This window comes from Diceros bicornis, chromosome 15 (genome assembly GCF_020826845.1).
Source record: "Diceros bicornis minor isolate mBicDic1 chromosome 15, mDicBic1.mat.cur, whole genome shotgun sequence".
Classification (NCBI taxonomy): Eukaryota; Metazoa; Chordata; class Mammalia; order Perissodactyla; family Rhinocerotidae; genus Diceros; species Diceros bicornis.
In genome coordinates, this window is record NC_080754.1 from 21,207,113 (window position 1) to 21,224,231 (window position 17,119).

At 38.9% G+C, this 17,119-nt stretch overlaps 1 protein-coding gene across 5 annotated transcripts in view; it reads left to right on the forward strand.

The window, feature by feature from the left end:
• CFAP91 (cilia and flagella associated protein 91) overlaps positions 1-17,119 on the forward strand; it is a 68,194-nt gene that overhangs the window by 29,606 nt on the left and 21,469 nt on the right. For all 5 annotated transcript variants that reach the window (XM_058555856.1, XM_058555857.1, XM_058555858.1 and 2 more), the window contains exons 7-12: positions 4,559-4,736; positions 8,245-8,402; positions 11,906-12,088; positions 13,053-13,195; positions 15,018-15,134; positions 16,617-16,688. In XM_058555856.1, the coding sequence (XP_058411839.1) occupies positions 4,559-4,736; positions 8,245-8,402; positions 11,906-12,088; positions 13,053-13,195; positions 15,018-15,134; positions 16,617-16,688 (851 nt within the window). The remainder of the gene's footprint in view (positions 1-4,558; positions 4,737-8,244; positions 8,403-11,905; positions 12,089-13,052; positions 13,196-15,017; positions 15,135-16,616; positions 16,689-17,119) is intronic.

Genomic DNA, 17,119 nt, shown 5'->3' on the forward strand with positions numbered 1-17,119 from the left:
GGAAAATTACAGGCCCATCTCACATATGGAGAAAATGCAAAAATTCTAAATAAGACACCAGCAATCAAATCTTGCAGTATTCTAAAAAGATGACTTATCATAACCAAGTGGGTTAATCACATAGATTCAAGTTTAGTACAATATCAGAAAACCAACCAATATAATTTATTATTTTAACAGAAAGTGTAGGAAAAATGCTTCAATAGATCCAGAAAAAGTATTTGATAACATTCAGCATTCATTCATGATATAATCAGAAGGAAATTTTACTTCTGGGATAAGAAGGAAATTTTAGTAACTTAATAAAGGTATCTATCACAGCCTTCAATAAACATAATACTAAAGGTGAGACTTTAGAAGCTTTACCCTTAAAGTAAAGAGAAAGACAATGATCCCATCATCACCACTATTATTTAGCAATGCAGGGACGATCCTAGCCCAGAGCTTATTAAGCTGGGCTGTGACCCCAGGGACGTTTGGAAACATGGCTGGCATTTTCTTATGTAGTAACGATTAGGAAGTGCTCCTGGCGTTTAGCACATGGGATGCGGTTTGTGGTGGGCTGGCATGGATACTAAACATCCTGTCCTTCGTAGGGCAGTCCCATACAACAAATAATCATGTGCCCAGTATGGCCATAACAGCACCCTGCTTGAGAAATACTGAGTCAATGCAGTAAGAGGAAAAAAAAAAAAAAGAGCTATGAGAATTAGAAAGAAGCAGCAAAACTGTCTTTATTTGCAGACAATGTGCTCGTTTAAAAAATCAAATGAAATAACAAATTATCAGAACTAAGAACTTGAGTTCAACAAGGTAGCTGATTATGAAATTGGCATATACAAAGATCAGTAGCTTTCCTATATATGAGAAATATCTAATTAGAAATATTATTGAAAAAAATCATATTCTTCATAGCAGCAATTAACAAAGTACCCAGGAAATCACTTAATAAAAACATGTGCAAGGCATTTATGGAGAAAAATATAGATTGTTCTTTAAGCACATAAACAAAGATTTGGTAAAAAGAGAGGCTCACCATGTTTATAAATGGGAAGACATGCTTCATAGATATTATTTCTTCCCCAAATATTTTATACTTTCAAGCAATTCTGATTCAAATCCCTGCTCCCAATATAGCCGTGCCTACGTAAGTCAGCATCGTTCCTCTCCTCTTCCCAGAAATTATACAAAAGCAACAAGAACAACACAACTCCCACAAATTCCATTTTCAGCGAAACTAAAAAAAATATATATATATATAAATAATCTGTGAACTACTAAATATTTCTAAGGACTGCAAAGAGCAGCTGAGATTAAGCAGAAGCAATGTGGGAGGGTGTGAGGAAGCATAGACTGTGGGAGAGGATCAGGGGAATCTAAGAAGGCTTGAGCAAAAATATACTTCCGGAGGCAAACTTGACAATATCCAGAAAAACTTAAAATGACCATATTTTATGATCTAGCTGCTAAACTCTAGATTCTTTGAAGGATCGTAGAGAAATTCACATATAGGCATAATGAGACCAGTACAAGGATGTTTGTAGCAGCATTATTATGTGCAGTCAAAAAATTAGAAGCAATCTAAATGTCAGTTTGAGAAGATAGCTTAAATTGTGGTAGACGCCTACAGTGGAAGAATGAAATTAGATATCTGTATATCAGTATGGCTAGGTCCTCAAAACAAAGTTGAGTAAAAAACCAAGATGCCCAATGATACCTATAGTAAAATATATGTATGTAAATATTAAATAAAAAACAATACTATATTTTGTTTATGTATAGTTCATTTTTTCCCAGCTTTATCCAGATATAATTGACATATAACATTGTGTAAGTTTAAGGTGTACAACGTGATGATTTGATATACATATATATTGTGAAATGATTACCACAATAAGATTAGTTAACACATCCATCACCTCACATAGTTACCATTTTTTTGTGCGTGTGGCAAGAACATTTAAGATCTACTCTCTTAGCAACTTTCAAGTATCCGATACAGTATTGTTAACTATAAATCTGTACATTAGATCTCCAGAATATTAGATCTCCAGAACTTATTTATCTTATCACTGAAAGTTTGTACCCTTTGATCACTTTCATCCATTTCTCCCACTCCATTGCCCCTGGCAATGACCAGTCTATTCTCTGTTTCTATGAATTTGGTTTTTTTAGATTCCGGTTATAAGTGAGATCGTGTAGTATTTGTCTTTTTCTGTCTGACATTTTATTTAGCATAATGCTCTCAAGTTTTATTCATGTTGTCACAAATGATAGGATTTCCTTCTTTTTTATGGCTGAATAATATTTATACATATATGTGTGTGTGTCTCTCTCTATCTGTCTGTCTGTCTCACATTTTCTTTATCCATTCATCTGTCAATGGACATTTGGGTTGTTTCCATGTCTTGGCTATTCTAAATAATGCTGCAATGAACAAGAGGGTGAAGATATCTCTTTGAGATAGTGATTTTTTTTCCTTTAGATATATATCCAGAAGTGGAATTGCTGGATCATATGGTAGTTCTATTTTTAATTTTTGGAGGAACCTCCATACTGTTTTCTACAGTGGCTGCACCAATTTATATTCCCACCAACAGTGCACAAGGGTTCCCTTTTCTCCACATCCTTACCAGCACTTGTTATCTCTTGTCTTGTTGGTAACAGCCATTCTAACAGGTGTGAGGTGATATCTCATTGTGGTTTTGATTTGCAGTTCCCTGATGATTAGTGATGTTGAGCACCTTTCCGTGTTCCTGTTGGACATTTGTATGTCCTCTTTGGAAAAATGTCTATTCAGATTCTCTGCTCATTTTTTAATCGCATTGTTTGTTATTTGCTATTGAGTTGTATGAGTTCCTAATATGTTTAGGATATTAATCCCTATCAGATACATGGTTTGAAATTATTTTCTCCCATTCTGTAGGTTGCCTTTTTATTTTGTTGAACGTTTTTTTTTTTTTTGCTGTTCAGAAGCTTTTTAGTTTGATGTAGTCCCTTTTGTTTATTTTTTTCTTTTGTTGCTTGTACTTTTTGTGTCATATCCAAAAAATCATTGCCAAGACCAATATCAAGGAGCTTTTCCCCTATGTTTTCTCCTAGGAGTTTTACACTTAAGTCTTTAATCCATTTTGAGTTAATTTTTGTGAGTCGTGTAAGATAGGGATCCAGTTTCATTCTTTTGCATGTGAATATACAGTTTTCCCAGCACCGTTTATTGAAGAGACTATCTTTTCCCTGTTGAGTATCCTTGTCTCCCTTCTCAAATATTAGTTGACTGTATATGCGAGGATTTATTTCTGGGCTCTTGATTCTGTTCCATTGGCCTATGTGTCTATTTTTATGCCAGTACTATACTGTTTTCGTTACTATAGCTTTGAAATCAAGAAGTGTGATGCCTTTAGCTTTGTTCTTTTTTCTCAACATTGCTTCAGCTATTTGGGATCTTTTATGGTTCCATGTGGATTTTAGGATTGTTTTTTCTATTTCTGTGAAAAATACCAATTGGAATCTTGACATGGATTGCATTGAATCTGTGGATAGCTTTGGGTAGTATAGACATTTTAACAATATTAATTCTTCCAGTCCATGAACATGGGATATTTTTCCATTTGTTTGTGTTTTCCTTAATTTCCTTCATTAATGTCTTATAGCTTTCAGTGTACAGATATTTCACCTCCTTGGTTACATTTATTCCTAAGTATTTTATTATATTTGATGCTATTGTAAATGGGATTGTTTTCTTTATTTCTGTTTTAGATAGTTCATTGTTAGTGTATAGAAACACAACTAATTTTTGTATGTTGATTTTGTATCCTGCAGCTTTACTGAATTCATTTATTAGTTCTAACAGTTTTCTGATGGAGTCTTTAGGGTTTTCTATATATCATGTCATCTGCAAACGGAGACAGTTTTACTTCCTTGCTGGTTTGGATGCCTTTTATTTCTTTTTCTTGCGTGATTGCTCTGGCTAGGACTACCAGGACTATTTTGAATAGGAGTAGTGAAAGTGAGCACACTTGTCTTGTTCCTGATGTTAGAGGAAAAGCTTTTAGCCTTTCACTGTTAAGTATGATATTAGCTGTGGGCTTGTCTGTGTAGTTTATTTTTGTTTCATATTTGTTTTGTTAGAGAGGGAATATAGTGTAGTGCATAAGACCACAAGAGTCAGATTGCCACGTTCAAATCTTGATTTCCACCGCTGACCAGCAGTGACCTTTTGCAAGTTACTTTGATATTTCTTTGTATTTCAAAATATAGATTTGTCCGATACAGGGCATTGCAAGGTGTGATTATTCAGCAGTCACATAATATTCTTCAAATACTTTCTAGCATTTTACATGCAACTACAGTGTCTTCTGGCTGAATTACTAACAAGAGGCAGTGCAGTGCACAGATAACAAGCTGTGAGGCACATCTGGAGATATTTCCTAATATCATTTCATACTGTTTTAACCCTTGAATTTAAAGAGGAAAGGAACTAAACAGGAGTAAATTAAATACTGGTACGTGCATGGTTTGTCTACATGTTTCTAAAGTCTTTTGCTTCACCCTCCAGGTCGAGGTCTCCCGGCAGGACAAGCTGAGGTAGAGATGATAGAACGTGCCCGGGAGAAGCGTGCTTGGGAAGCCACTCTTCCCTCTCTGAGTGACACCTCCCAGTTTGAGAAGAGGAGGAGGATGATGAATGTGATGGAGAGGAAGGAGTGGGCCTTCAGAGAGCAGGAGATTGAAAAGTAGGTTCTTGATCACCCAGACAGCTGCTTCTGCACTGAGAGTAACATTAATACTTTTTATCTCTAAAGCATTTTCCCAAATGCATGGGTTTGAAAGCAATCCTCAAGCTTTAGGGATAGGAAATTGGGTTTCTGGTTCTTTTTTTGTGTGTGTGAGGAAGATCGGCCCTGAGCTAACATCTGCCAATCCTCTTCTTTATTTTTTTTTATTTTTTTTTTTTTGCTGAGGAAGACTGGCCCTGGGCTAACATCCATGCCCATCTTCTTCCACTTTACACGGGATGCTGCCATAGCATGGCCTGACAAGTGGTGCATTGGTGTGCGCCCAGGATCCGAACTGGTGAACCCCGGGCTGCCGCAGCAGAGCAGGCGCACCCAACTGCTTGCGCCATCAGGCTGGCCCCGGGTTTCTGGTTCTTTTCAGGAGCAATCGCTCTATAATTTTCTCTCCACTAATATAAAAATGTATCATACCCTCTTTGTGTGGGAAGTGCAGTGTGGAACCCGGGTCTGAACAATTGCTCAAGGCGTCTCTGATTCTTCTCCTGCCTTTTCTCTTTAGTGTCTAGTCTCAGCTGTCACAGAATTCCACTGATTTTTGCAAAATGTCTTTCAAACTGTCCCTTTCTGTTCATTACCAGAGCCACTGTCCCTAGGCCTTGGTCCTCTTTATATCCCCCAAACAGCCTCCCAGCTGGTCCTGTCTCTCATTCCCTCAGTACTGGATTCGCAGTCAGGACACCTTGGGTTCTAGCTACAGCTAATGGGACGTTTTCTATTTAAAAGACAAATTGTGGAATTCTTCAATTAAGAGATGAGCTCACAGCACATAAAGAACAATATGCTGAGGTACTTCTGGTTGAGTTTTCAATCATTTTAACGGATGTTTTCAGTAATGAGGTTGTCCCTGGAATATGTAGAAATGACGAGAACCAAAAAAATACAACTCCCTAGCAAGAAGGAAAAGAAGGGAACTGGTTGGGGTTGTCCTTTGTTCCAGGCTATGCTGAGGCCCGTTATTGCTCATAGCAGTGCTGCCAAGGCTCCTGACAGTGCGCTCACACACGAGAAAGTTAGGGCCCAGGAGACTTAGGGACTCAGTGTGGTTCTGAACTCAAAATATGTGTGTCTTTTTGTAACACCTTCTGATTAACCCTGAATCCAGACTGTGTGATGTTTTGGTAAAAGCTTGTAATTTAATAGAAAATAGTGTTTGGGGCAAAGTAGGTGTCAGATATCCAATCTTGTCTGTAGAAATTTAAATTTGTTGCTGTAATTTGTAGAGGTATATTCTTGTCAGAATGACATTAAAATATTAAAAATGTATTTGGCCAGAATGAAGGTATCACCTGAGAAAGTGAGTACTTTTGTTAAACTGAGGTTAGTTTTAATAAACATATTTTGAGTTCCTCCTATGTGCCAGGCTGTGTGCTGTGAGTTGGGGAAACAGGGATGAATAGGAAATGGCCCTGCCCTGACAGAGCTCCTTATGGTCCACTGGGGGTGGAGATGGGGGGAGATGGGGCAAAGGACCTCCAGACCAACGACTCTCAGGCAGGGTCCATCAGGTGATGTGCTGCTCTATACACAAAGTGCTGGGGAACCCAGGTAAGGGAACAGTCAGTTCTGTTTCAGGTGGGTGGGGATTTGGGAAAACTACTGAGAGGTAGTAGCCTCTGAGCTGAGTGTTGAAGGGTAAGAAACCATCAGGTAGACGATACTATCGGTGGTGGTGATGATGATGATGATGATGATGATGATGATGATATTCATAGAGCATGTAACACTTCCAGAATTCTTACTATGTGCTGGAGCCAAGTTCCAAGCCGACAGTTCTCAAAGTGTGGTCTAGAGACCAGCAGCATCAGCATTTTCTGGGAACTTGTTAGAAAGGCAGGTTCTTAGGGCCCACCCCAGACATACAGAATCAGAGGGTGGGGCACAGCAATCTGCGTCATAACAAGGCCTCCAGATTATCCGATGCATGCTCAAGTTTGAGAACTACTGTTCTAGCACATTGTATGCATTAACTCATTTAAAGCTCACAACAACCTTATGCGATGGATACTATTATTATGTCCATTTTATGACTGAGGAAGTTGAGGTAAGCGATGAAGTTGAGAACTGAACCTAGGATTTCTAACTCTAGAGGGAAAGGTGACTTTGGTGTGTGGGTTATTTTTAAAAACGCCTGCCTCTGCATATTCTCTTGTCGCTCCTTCCCCACCCTTCCGTGTGCGTTCACTTTGAGAAGCTCCAGCAGTATGACAGGTCTGCTCTGTCTCTGGTCCTTGTGAATATTCTGCTCCCTCTGCTGAGGCCTCACTTCTCCCTTGTCAATGTGGCAAATCCTTGTCTATCCTCAAGACTGCTGAGTTAATGGCTCCTCTGAGGAAGCCTTCCCTACCATCCTTTCCTTCCCCCGGATCAACTGGGAATAGCGCTAGACATGGGTGCTCTGCCACTTCCTCTCTCACAGAAGGCTTCTCATTCCTCTGGTCTGATGTTTATCTCCCTGTGTTGTAAACGTTGATTTATATGCCTACTCCACCAGAACAGTGCTTCTTGAGAGAAGGCGTTTACCTTGTTCATCATTGTTTGTTCCCTGCCTGGCATATGGTGAGCACTTAATAAATATTTGACAAATGAGTGACTGAATAAATTACTGTACGAATTTTTAAGTAGGAGTAAAATGTTCAAATCTCTATTTTAGGAAGGAAAATCTTGACAGCTATATGGAACAAGATTGGAAGGAGGAGAGACTAGACTAGCAACTAGAGTCCAAATTAAGAGAGAGGTGACAGAAAGACGTGAGCTAGGGAGTGGATAAAAGAAGGGTTTTGGAGGAGGACTCATTAGAGGAGGGAAGAAGGTGTAAGAGAAGGTGTAGATTTCTGGGGGAACAAAACAAGTGGGTTTTTTATGTTGTCAGGGGACAGCTGGAGATTCAAGTAGACAGAAATTCTGGTTCAGAAATACCTGGGCTGGAGGTACAGCTTTTGAAGTCATCTGTACATGGTTGTATATGCGTGAGCAAGAGCCCTGGAGAAGGTGAGGGTAAGGGGAAAGGAAACAAAGACTGAGCACCTACCTGTGCCAGACACTGGCAGGACTGCAGATGGCATGCCACAGCCTCATTTTCTCTTCACTCCCCTGTTACTTCACCCTCCAGCTGTACCAGTCGGCCTGGAACTGTGCACAACATCTTGTTGTTCGTTTAGACCTATCTTCTAGAGAGCTCCTATTTTCACCCCATCTACCTGACCCACCCTTCTTCGTCCTTCAGAACTACACCCATACATGTTCCTGTTATACAGAGACTCACCGTAGAGTTGCCTCCTCCAAACCCCCAGTTCCTTTGTCACACTTTGCCAGAGTGGTCTTTTTAAAATACATGAATCCGATACCAGCCTAGAGATCTTGTGTATGGCAGGTGTTCCCTTTCTCTCTAGTGGAACACCTGGTTTGAGATACCATATACTTCCTTGTGTTTTGTGATGTATTGAAGACTGCAGGAGCTCCGCCTGGAAGTTCTGAAAGAGCTGCTGAAGAAGCGTGATGAGAATCAGAATGAAGTGAACATGAAGCACTTGAATGCCCAGTGGTCTCAACTGCAGGAAGCAAAGGAGGCAAAGTTGGCGCAAATTCAACACACACACGTATCAGGTAATGGTGTGGTGTCAACAATGCAGAGAATGGAAGAGTTGACTTTGCTTTGGATCCTTGCCCAAACCTAATTTAACTGTGATATAATTCTTTTTTGGCCCTAGTGTTACTAAATAGGTAAGGGACGGGAGATGAGTTATTTCTCAAAAGTAGAAGAGTCAAGGGGCCGGCAGGGTGGTGTAGCAGGTAAGTTTGCACGCTCCTCTTTGGCGGCCCGGGGTTTGCAGGCCTGGATCCCAGGCACGGACCTACACACCGCTTATCAAGCCATGCTGTGGCAGCGTCCCATATAAAGCAGAGGAAGATGGGCATGGCTGTTAGCCCAGGACAAGTTTTTCTCAGTAAAAAAGAGGAGGATTGGCAACAGATGTTAACTCAGGGCTAATCTTCCTCAAAAAAAAAAAAAAAGTAGAAGAATGGAGGAAATTCCTCACTAAGAAAATCAAGTCATGATGTTCTAACAGGTAACTGAGTTATTGACATTATGGGGGGGGTGTGTGTGTGTAGGTTTTGGGCTCCTCATGTTCACGGGCTGAGGCCCTGGATAGAGAGCCCTGTTTCTCAACCTTTTTTTCATTATTGCCTCCTAAAAGAGACATTCAGACGTCTTTTTTCCCACTCGCCCCCCTCCCATTGAAATTTTAATACCACAGATATACTGTGTATCTGTTTAGGTACTGTAAGTGTATCTGTACTTTATACATGAGAGGATCCAGTGGAGGATTAAGAATGATCCTCCTTTTAATTTAAATAAATTAAAATCCTTTTAATTTAAATAAAAATTTAAATTAAAAAATTTTTAACTTAGTAACATTTAAACTTTGTAGCTGTATTTGCTGAGTAACTTTTAATATACAGTAGTCCCTGTTTATCCGTGGGAGATATGTTCCAAGACCCCCAGTGGGTGCCTGAAACCACGGATAGTACTGAACCCTATATATACTACATTTTTTCATATAGGGACATACCTAGCATAAAATTTAATTTATAAATTAGGCACAATAAGAGATTAACAACAATAATGAATAATAGAATAATTCATTATTCTATTATAATAATAGAATAATTATATGATAGAATAATAGAATAATAATTGAATAATTATAACAATAAACTGTAATAAAAGTTACTGTAGATCTTAGCAACCTCAGTATATGATTTTTTTCTTTCTTTATTAAGTCAAGAACTTTCATCTTTTCACTTAAAGGAAGCACTTTACGGCTTCTCTTTGACATATCCAAATTGCCAGCATCACTACTCGTGCGCTTTGGGGCCATTATTAAGTAAAATAAGGGTTACTTGAACACAAGCAGCGTGATACCACAGCAGTCGATCTGATAACACAGAGGGCCAGTAAGTGACTAACGAGCAGGTAGCAGATATACACTGTGGATGTGCTGGACAAAGGCATGATTCACGTCCCGGTTGAGAAGGAGCAGGACGGCCAAAATTTCATCATGCTACTCAGGACAGCACACAATTTAAAACTTATAAATTGTTTATTTCTGGAATTTTCCATTTAATATTTTCGGACCGCAGTTGACTGCAAGTAACTGAAACCACAGAAAGCGAAATCACAGATAAGGGGGGACTACTGTAATTTATTTGCTTATAAAAATTATTGGGTATTGATTATATATGCAGATTAATGATTTACATACATAGGAGCAATGTAATCACATTTTTTTTTTTTTTTTTTTTTTTTTGTGAGGAGATCAGCCCTGAGGTATCTGCCAATCCTCCTCTTTTTTTGCTGAGGAAGACGGCCCTGGGCTAACATCGGTGCCTATCTTCCTCCACTTTATATGGGACGCCGCCACAGCATGGCTTACCAAGCAGTGCGTCGGTGCGCGCCCGGGATCCGAACCAGCGAACCCCGGGCCGCCGCAGCGGAGCGCGCGCACTTAACTGCTTGCGCCACCGGGCCGGCCCCTGTAATCACATTTTAAAAAAAATCATTCAAAATTATTTTTCTAGCAAAAGTAAAACAATTATAAAAATTAAATTAACTCCTGAAAAGTTATTTTTAGTGAACTTAACTTTTAAGTTTTTCTTGATGTGAGAAAATAACTTTTAACTAGCTGCTAAGTATGCATTTAGATATCGTCAACCTTTTCTCTTTTCAATACTTGACATAACTAATGATGGGTTGACTTTTTTTTTTTTTTTTTACTCCTCCTGTCCCTCCCTTCTACCCTCTGGGATCACCTCCCAAATAAACTACCTGCACGCATGCCAATGTTTCAGGCTCTGCCTTTGGGGGAACCCAGGCTAAGACACAACTCACATGTCACTTCCTCAGGGAGGCCTTCAAGGACCCCTCAGATAAGTCAGGGCCCTGTTATCTGTTCTCACTGTTATATGCCCCTGAACTTTTTGTGTATGTGAGAAAATAACTTTTAACTTAACTAGCTGCTAGTTATGCATTTAGATATTGTCAACATTTTTTTCTTTTCAGTACTTGACATAACTAATGATGGTTGACTAACTTTCATAGATAAATAATAAAATGTGAACTGTTTTTATTTAATTCTAAAACCCCAGGTCACACACAAAAGCACTGAGGATCAAACAGAGACAACATCCATAAAGGAGTAGAGGCCCCACAGCCACCTCTTGCAATATGACTTCACAGTCTCACGATGTGATGTTGTGCCCATTGAGAGTGCAGGATGTGGAGCCTTCAAAAAGGGATGAGTCTGTGATAGGAATGAAAAAGGAGCAGGCGGGGGTAGTACACATGACTCCTTAGATGAGTAGACTCCTAATAGGCACAGCTGTGCCTTTTCCCTCTGACTGCCAAACAATTCTGAAAGCTACTAGCTAGGATCGGTTCTGATTTATTCTGGTGTTAGCCAAGCTGGATAGATATTACTGAAGAACCCGTAGTCTTCCCTCTTTTTTTTTTGTTTTTTTAGAGTTCATTCATTTCTTCTTCTTGTATATATATTTTTTCCTATAATTTATTTTTTTAATTGAGGTATCATTGGTTATAACATTATGTATGTTTCAGGTGTACATCATTAGATTTTGACTTCTGTGTAGACTACATCATGTTCACCACCAGAAGTCTAGTTGCCATCTGTCACCATATACATGTGCCCCTTTACCTTTCTTCCCTCCCTTGTAATTATTCTCCTGGAGAGAATAATTCCCCTAGTCTCCATTGAACGTATATTTTTCAGTTACTTTGAGTTTCTTTCATTCATTTAACAAACTTTTGTTGAATACCTCTTCTTGGCCCAGAGCTTGGAATACAGTTATAAAAGATTTTTGATGAGTACCAATTGAGGGCACTAGATGATTCAGCTTGTCACTCCCACTGTGCAGATGACAGAGCTCTGTTTTCAGTGTTACATTCTGGCTGCAGTGAGTGGTCATCGTGAAATTCATTCGGTTCAGTATCTTCCCTGTGAATAAAACTAGACCCGGTTTACTCTTCTGCATTTGGATTGTTCAGAACAATATTCTGGAGATAGTCATGGAGGTATGTTTCGTTTTAGCAATCAGAAAACTTGTGGGAAAGGGGAAGAATATAGAAGGGAAGTTGGACAGAAGAAACATCATCAAGGATTATTCTGATTATGCATCACAGGTCTATGGACCTCTATCGCGCCTTGGTCGTTTCCCAGACAACAGCTCAGAGGACTTTGTAGTAAAAAACCACTATCTCAACACCTATGAAGGTAAGCAATTTACATAATTACAAGTCCAGAATAAGAGGGTTATCTTAGAAATATAAATTAGATATATAAAATATAGCAATTTAGATTAAAAGCTAAACAATAAATAAGAATATTTGTAAGAAATTAATATTTTTAATACATTTAAATTAATTAATTGTATTAAGTTGTAGTTGTAAAACAATTAATATATTTAATATTATTAATAATATGAGTTCAAACAAGCTAACAAAAACTACTAAGACTCAAATATATATGGATACAACAATTTATCAAGAAGTAAACTCAATTAGCTACTAAACATTTAAACATGTTTAATGTCACTAATAATCAAAGTGATGCAAAAACGAAATAGAAAAAGCTTTTATACCAGGTTTATGAAGCAAACAAGAAATATATAATGAAATCAGCCCTTTAGGAAGAAATGCCAGAAGACTAGTGGGCAACGGGATGGATAAGCAGGGGATAAATTCATGGGCAGGGCTGTACCTGTTATAAAGTCCAAGAGGCTTAATTTAAATTGTTGAAATTTCAGTTGACAAGTTGAAGCATCACATGGCCAAGATCATGAGTTGATGGTCACACTGTTGACCTTGTAGCTCTAGCCAACCATCTCCAGAGCAGAATATGATAAATTGGTGTACGTTCACTTTAGAACGGTGGTGCCATCTGTCATATGAGAATTAATTTTCTGTTGGTTATTTTTGTGGAATTTGTTACTTTTGTTGTAGGGCACTGTTTTCATTTTAGAATGCGTTTCTCGTTTTATAGTCTAAGTCACTGAGAACATGAGTTAATTATACAGAAATTTACCTTACATTTTGGGGACAATTCAATTATATGAGATACACCTTATCAATAATTCTAACTGAAACCGCTTGGCAAACAGCCACTGAAATTAACAATATGCTTCTAAAATGGTAAATTTAAGCACCAGACACTAAAAACATGTACTTGCTTCCCACAGGATTAGTCGAGCTTGAGTCGTGTCTCCCAGATTTTGTGACACAACCCCGAATCAGACCTCCAAAACCAAAAGTCACTACCACCAAAGCTGGTTTTCTGAAGAGGGCAGCAAGGATGGACCATGAGTTGGCAGAGGTTCATAAGGTATAATCCTTATCTGGAAGACAAGATGCTTCTAGTGGGACTTTTGCAAAGAAATACTTCACTCCAAAAATTGCACTTTGTCTTGGGCAGCAATGTCCCATAGTTCTCAACACACAACCCTACATTCTTTCTCCCCTCTAGACTCTTCTCTTCTGGAGGTTGCCTGTGCTGTGCTGAACCAATGTGTTTTTTTCTCTCGTTTCAAATGTAGGAAAACCTTTTGGAGGTTATTCTTCCCATTTGCAGGAGTCATGTTACTTTCTAAAAGTGGTTTTGACTTTGGATCTACATAATAAAATTTGATGCTACGTTGAGGAGTAGCAAGTTTCTAATGTTAGGGATTACTATTGGTTTTAATAGTGTAATAGGCCTCATTTTCTTCCTTTTAGATTTGTTACCAGGGAATCATGAAGAAAGAGAGTCACGTTCAACTCCTTTCTCATCTAGTTTAAAATTCAACTAGATGAGAAAGTTTGATGATCATCCCCACGAACCAACTACACAGCATCCACCAGCTGGGCTTTCTCTATTGTTAATTGGACTGTAGGTGTAGAAACTTGGATACTTGAGAATTCCTGGTTATTAATGGTGGTGCTCAATCTTTAGTGTGCATCAGAATCACATGGAGGGCTTGTTAAAACACATGTTTCTGGGCCCCACTCCCAGTTTCTGATTCAGTAGGTCTGGGGTGGGGCTGGAGTATTTGTATTTTTTATAGGTTTCCAGGTGATGCTGATGCTGCAGGAGCCACACTTTGAGACTCACTGGTTTGTGACATACTCTCACCACTGGTCCATGCATGTTTGTCTGTTCAGTTAGTGTTAGTATTAGAATAAGAATCCATGGGATTCCATACTCAAGATAAAAATTAGGACTTTGACAATAATTTATGTATGTCTATGTGGTTCTTGCCCACCTCATCCCCCTATCTCCCTTTACCCATTCTGAACCCCATATTCATCATTCTCTTGCTTTCTGTAAGATTTTTTTTTTCAGATACTCTTTATTAGGATATGGAAGTTCCCTTCTATTCCTAATTTACTGAAGCTTGTAATTGTATGTTTATGTTGAATTTTATCAAATGTTTTGTGTGCATCTATTGAGGTAATTACATATTTTTTCTTTTTAAAATTATTATTATAGTAAGGAACATTTATAATTTTTTACAAATATTAATCTATCCTTGCATATGTGGCATGAACCTAACTTGGTCAAGGTGTGTTATCTTATTTTTAATACAGTCATGCATTGCTTAACATCGGGGATAGGTTCTGAGAAATGCGTCGTTAGGCAATTTTGTCATTGTGCGAACATCATAGGGTGTACTTACACAAATCTAGATGGTATGGCCTACTACACACCTACACTATGTGGTACTAATCTTATGGGACCACTGTTGTATATGCAGTCCATTGTTGACCAAAATGTCATTATGCAGCGCATGACAGTATGTTGTTGTATTTGATTTGCTATAATGTTGTTCAGAATTTTTAACTCACGTGAAAGAATAGGAGTTGGGGGTTTTGCTTGCGGACACACATGACAGAACCTTTTAAAAACTTTTAATTTTAAAATCCCCCAAATCTTTGATTTAAATGGATCTGCCTAGAATATGTGCTGTGTGTATTCAGTGATTAACTTATCCTTAGGAATATCATAGCATCCCTTAAGACATACAAACACCCTGGCTTGGACTTTGTCCAACTGTCCTAGCACAGCCATAGAGAAGATTATTTCTGGTTGATATTCAGATCTGTGGCCTAGATCTGGTAGTGGAAGAAAATACAAAGGTAAGATATGACACTTGTTCATGTTATTGCAGGCACTGTTGGATAAGAAGAATAAGGCTCTTGAACCAAAGAAACCTCTGCGCTTTCTTCAAAGAAAGCCAATTCCTCAACCTCGGCTTCCAACTCCAACCTTGGAAATGAGTTCCAATGTAAGCTTGAAACTTTTTTATTTGAAATATTAAATTCAGTATTACTGTCCGTTTATTCTTAGGATAGTTTGGGTTAAAAACAAACCTAATTTAATGGTGTTAATCTCCCAAGATCTGACTTATGGTGCTTTTATTTTTATGTTTCAAACATCAAACACACAGACAAAAACAAGCAAAATGAAATGAAATCAAATCAAATCTACACCCAATCCTTTTCAAGAATAAAAACACAAAGAATAAAAAATCTTCCCAAGAAAAATAGATATCAGAAGGTAATCCTCATGTATGTCAAACAAAAAAAGCAGATCGAATGATGCTCAGTTGTCATCGCTATCTTCCCACACGGGGAGATGGCTGATAACAGCTGGAGGCAGAGAGGAACAAAACACCAGAGGTGGCAGGCCAGCTTCTGAGGTAGGACAGGCTCCAAGAGTTCGCCCCGACCAGGGCCATACTCACCCTCGTGGATCCCCAAACTCAGCTTGGGCAAGGTACCAGAGCTGGTTAAGGTTTAGACTGACGAGGACTAAACAAACCCACTAGAAACTGCTAGAGGTGCCACAATGCAAATTTATTACTCTATGGAGAGAAATAGAACCGTGTGATGGATCAGGATGTTCCTCTTGACAGGTCAGCCCTATCTCCCAGGATCGGGCTGTTCTCACAAGAAGCCAGATTGTATTCAGAAGGCTGTTGTCCTTTGTCAGAGGGAGGGGAGTGACGGGGGATCTCACTAGCGTCCCTGATGGGTCACCTCTGTGGAGGGACTGGGATGCTCCCACTGACTGGCCGAGACGTGCTTCTGGACAGCGTCCCCTTTTCTACACTTCGTGCCGACCACCAGCTGTGGTTAACCTGTTGTCTTTCACATGTGTTAGTGCCCTTGATTCGACTGTTGCTTTCTTTTGCATCCAGAGGCATCTTAATTAGATTTGCAGGCTCTGCTTTTTCTGCTTTTGAAACATAGTTATTTAAGGTAATTTTTGCAGATGGCTAATCTTGTCCGTTATATTCTGATTTTCCCAGTTTAACTAAATTCTTGTGAGAAGCACCTCACTCTAGACTGTGACAGAGACTAGCTGTATTCTTTGTCTACTCATGATCAAACGTGAGGAAACTATTGCAAAAGGGATATTATAAGCAATGCTTGCTGCTTCAAGGAGTATTTTGCTGGAAAGGAGTCTAGGAAAATGAAAATGGCTTAATTTGTAGGGATAGCATGACAGTGGATGAATTTTTGCTCTTGATATGATTTGCTAATGATATCTTATTTATGATGAAAAATAATAATGAATTATAACAATACAGTAAGTAACATTTAAAGTGCTTTATGTTCAGTGAGGGTGGGGACCATGTTTTATTTCTCTTTAAATCCTTCTGGCGTCTAGCACAGTCTCTTTTGCTTGGTGTAAGTCTTCAAAAAATATTTGATGTAGACTGCTGCCGTTCTCAAGCTGCTTGGTTCTCCCTTTCTTCTTTTAGGAAGAAGAAGATATAGAAATGGCTGTAATCTACCTTCAGAAGTTACTCCGGGGCAGAGTCGTTCAGAACGTGGTGGGTAGGGTCCAACCACTGGCCCTGTGCTTCTCCTTGAGGATAGATTTCTAGAATGCACATGTGCTTGGTTCCTTGCAGTGAATTCCCTCTTGCACTTTGCTGTCCTACGGCACTACACTCTTGAGTTACCTACCCATTCCCTTCTACTGCCATGGTTTGTCCAGACGGGTGGCAGGATGTCAAGGAGAGAAAGGACCTGGCAGCTCTTTGCCGTGGTTGTAACCAAGGCAGTGTGAAACTAATGTCTTCCTTGGGATTGCTAAATCCACCAATTTTCTTATCTGAATTTTGACTATTAAAGCATCACAAACCAAGTGGATTCCCTAATTTTCCACAAAGTCATAATATAATTATTTGAGTTTGCTTATAGCTAGCAATACCTGAATAATAAATGAAATAGCTAAATAATAATAACTACAGTTTTGAAC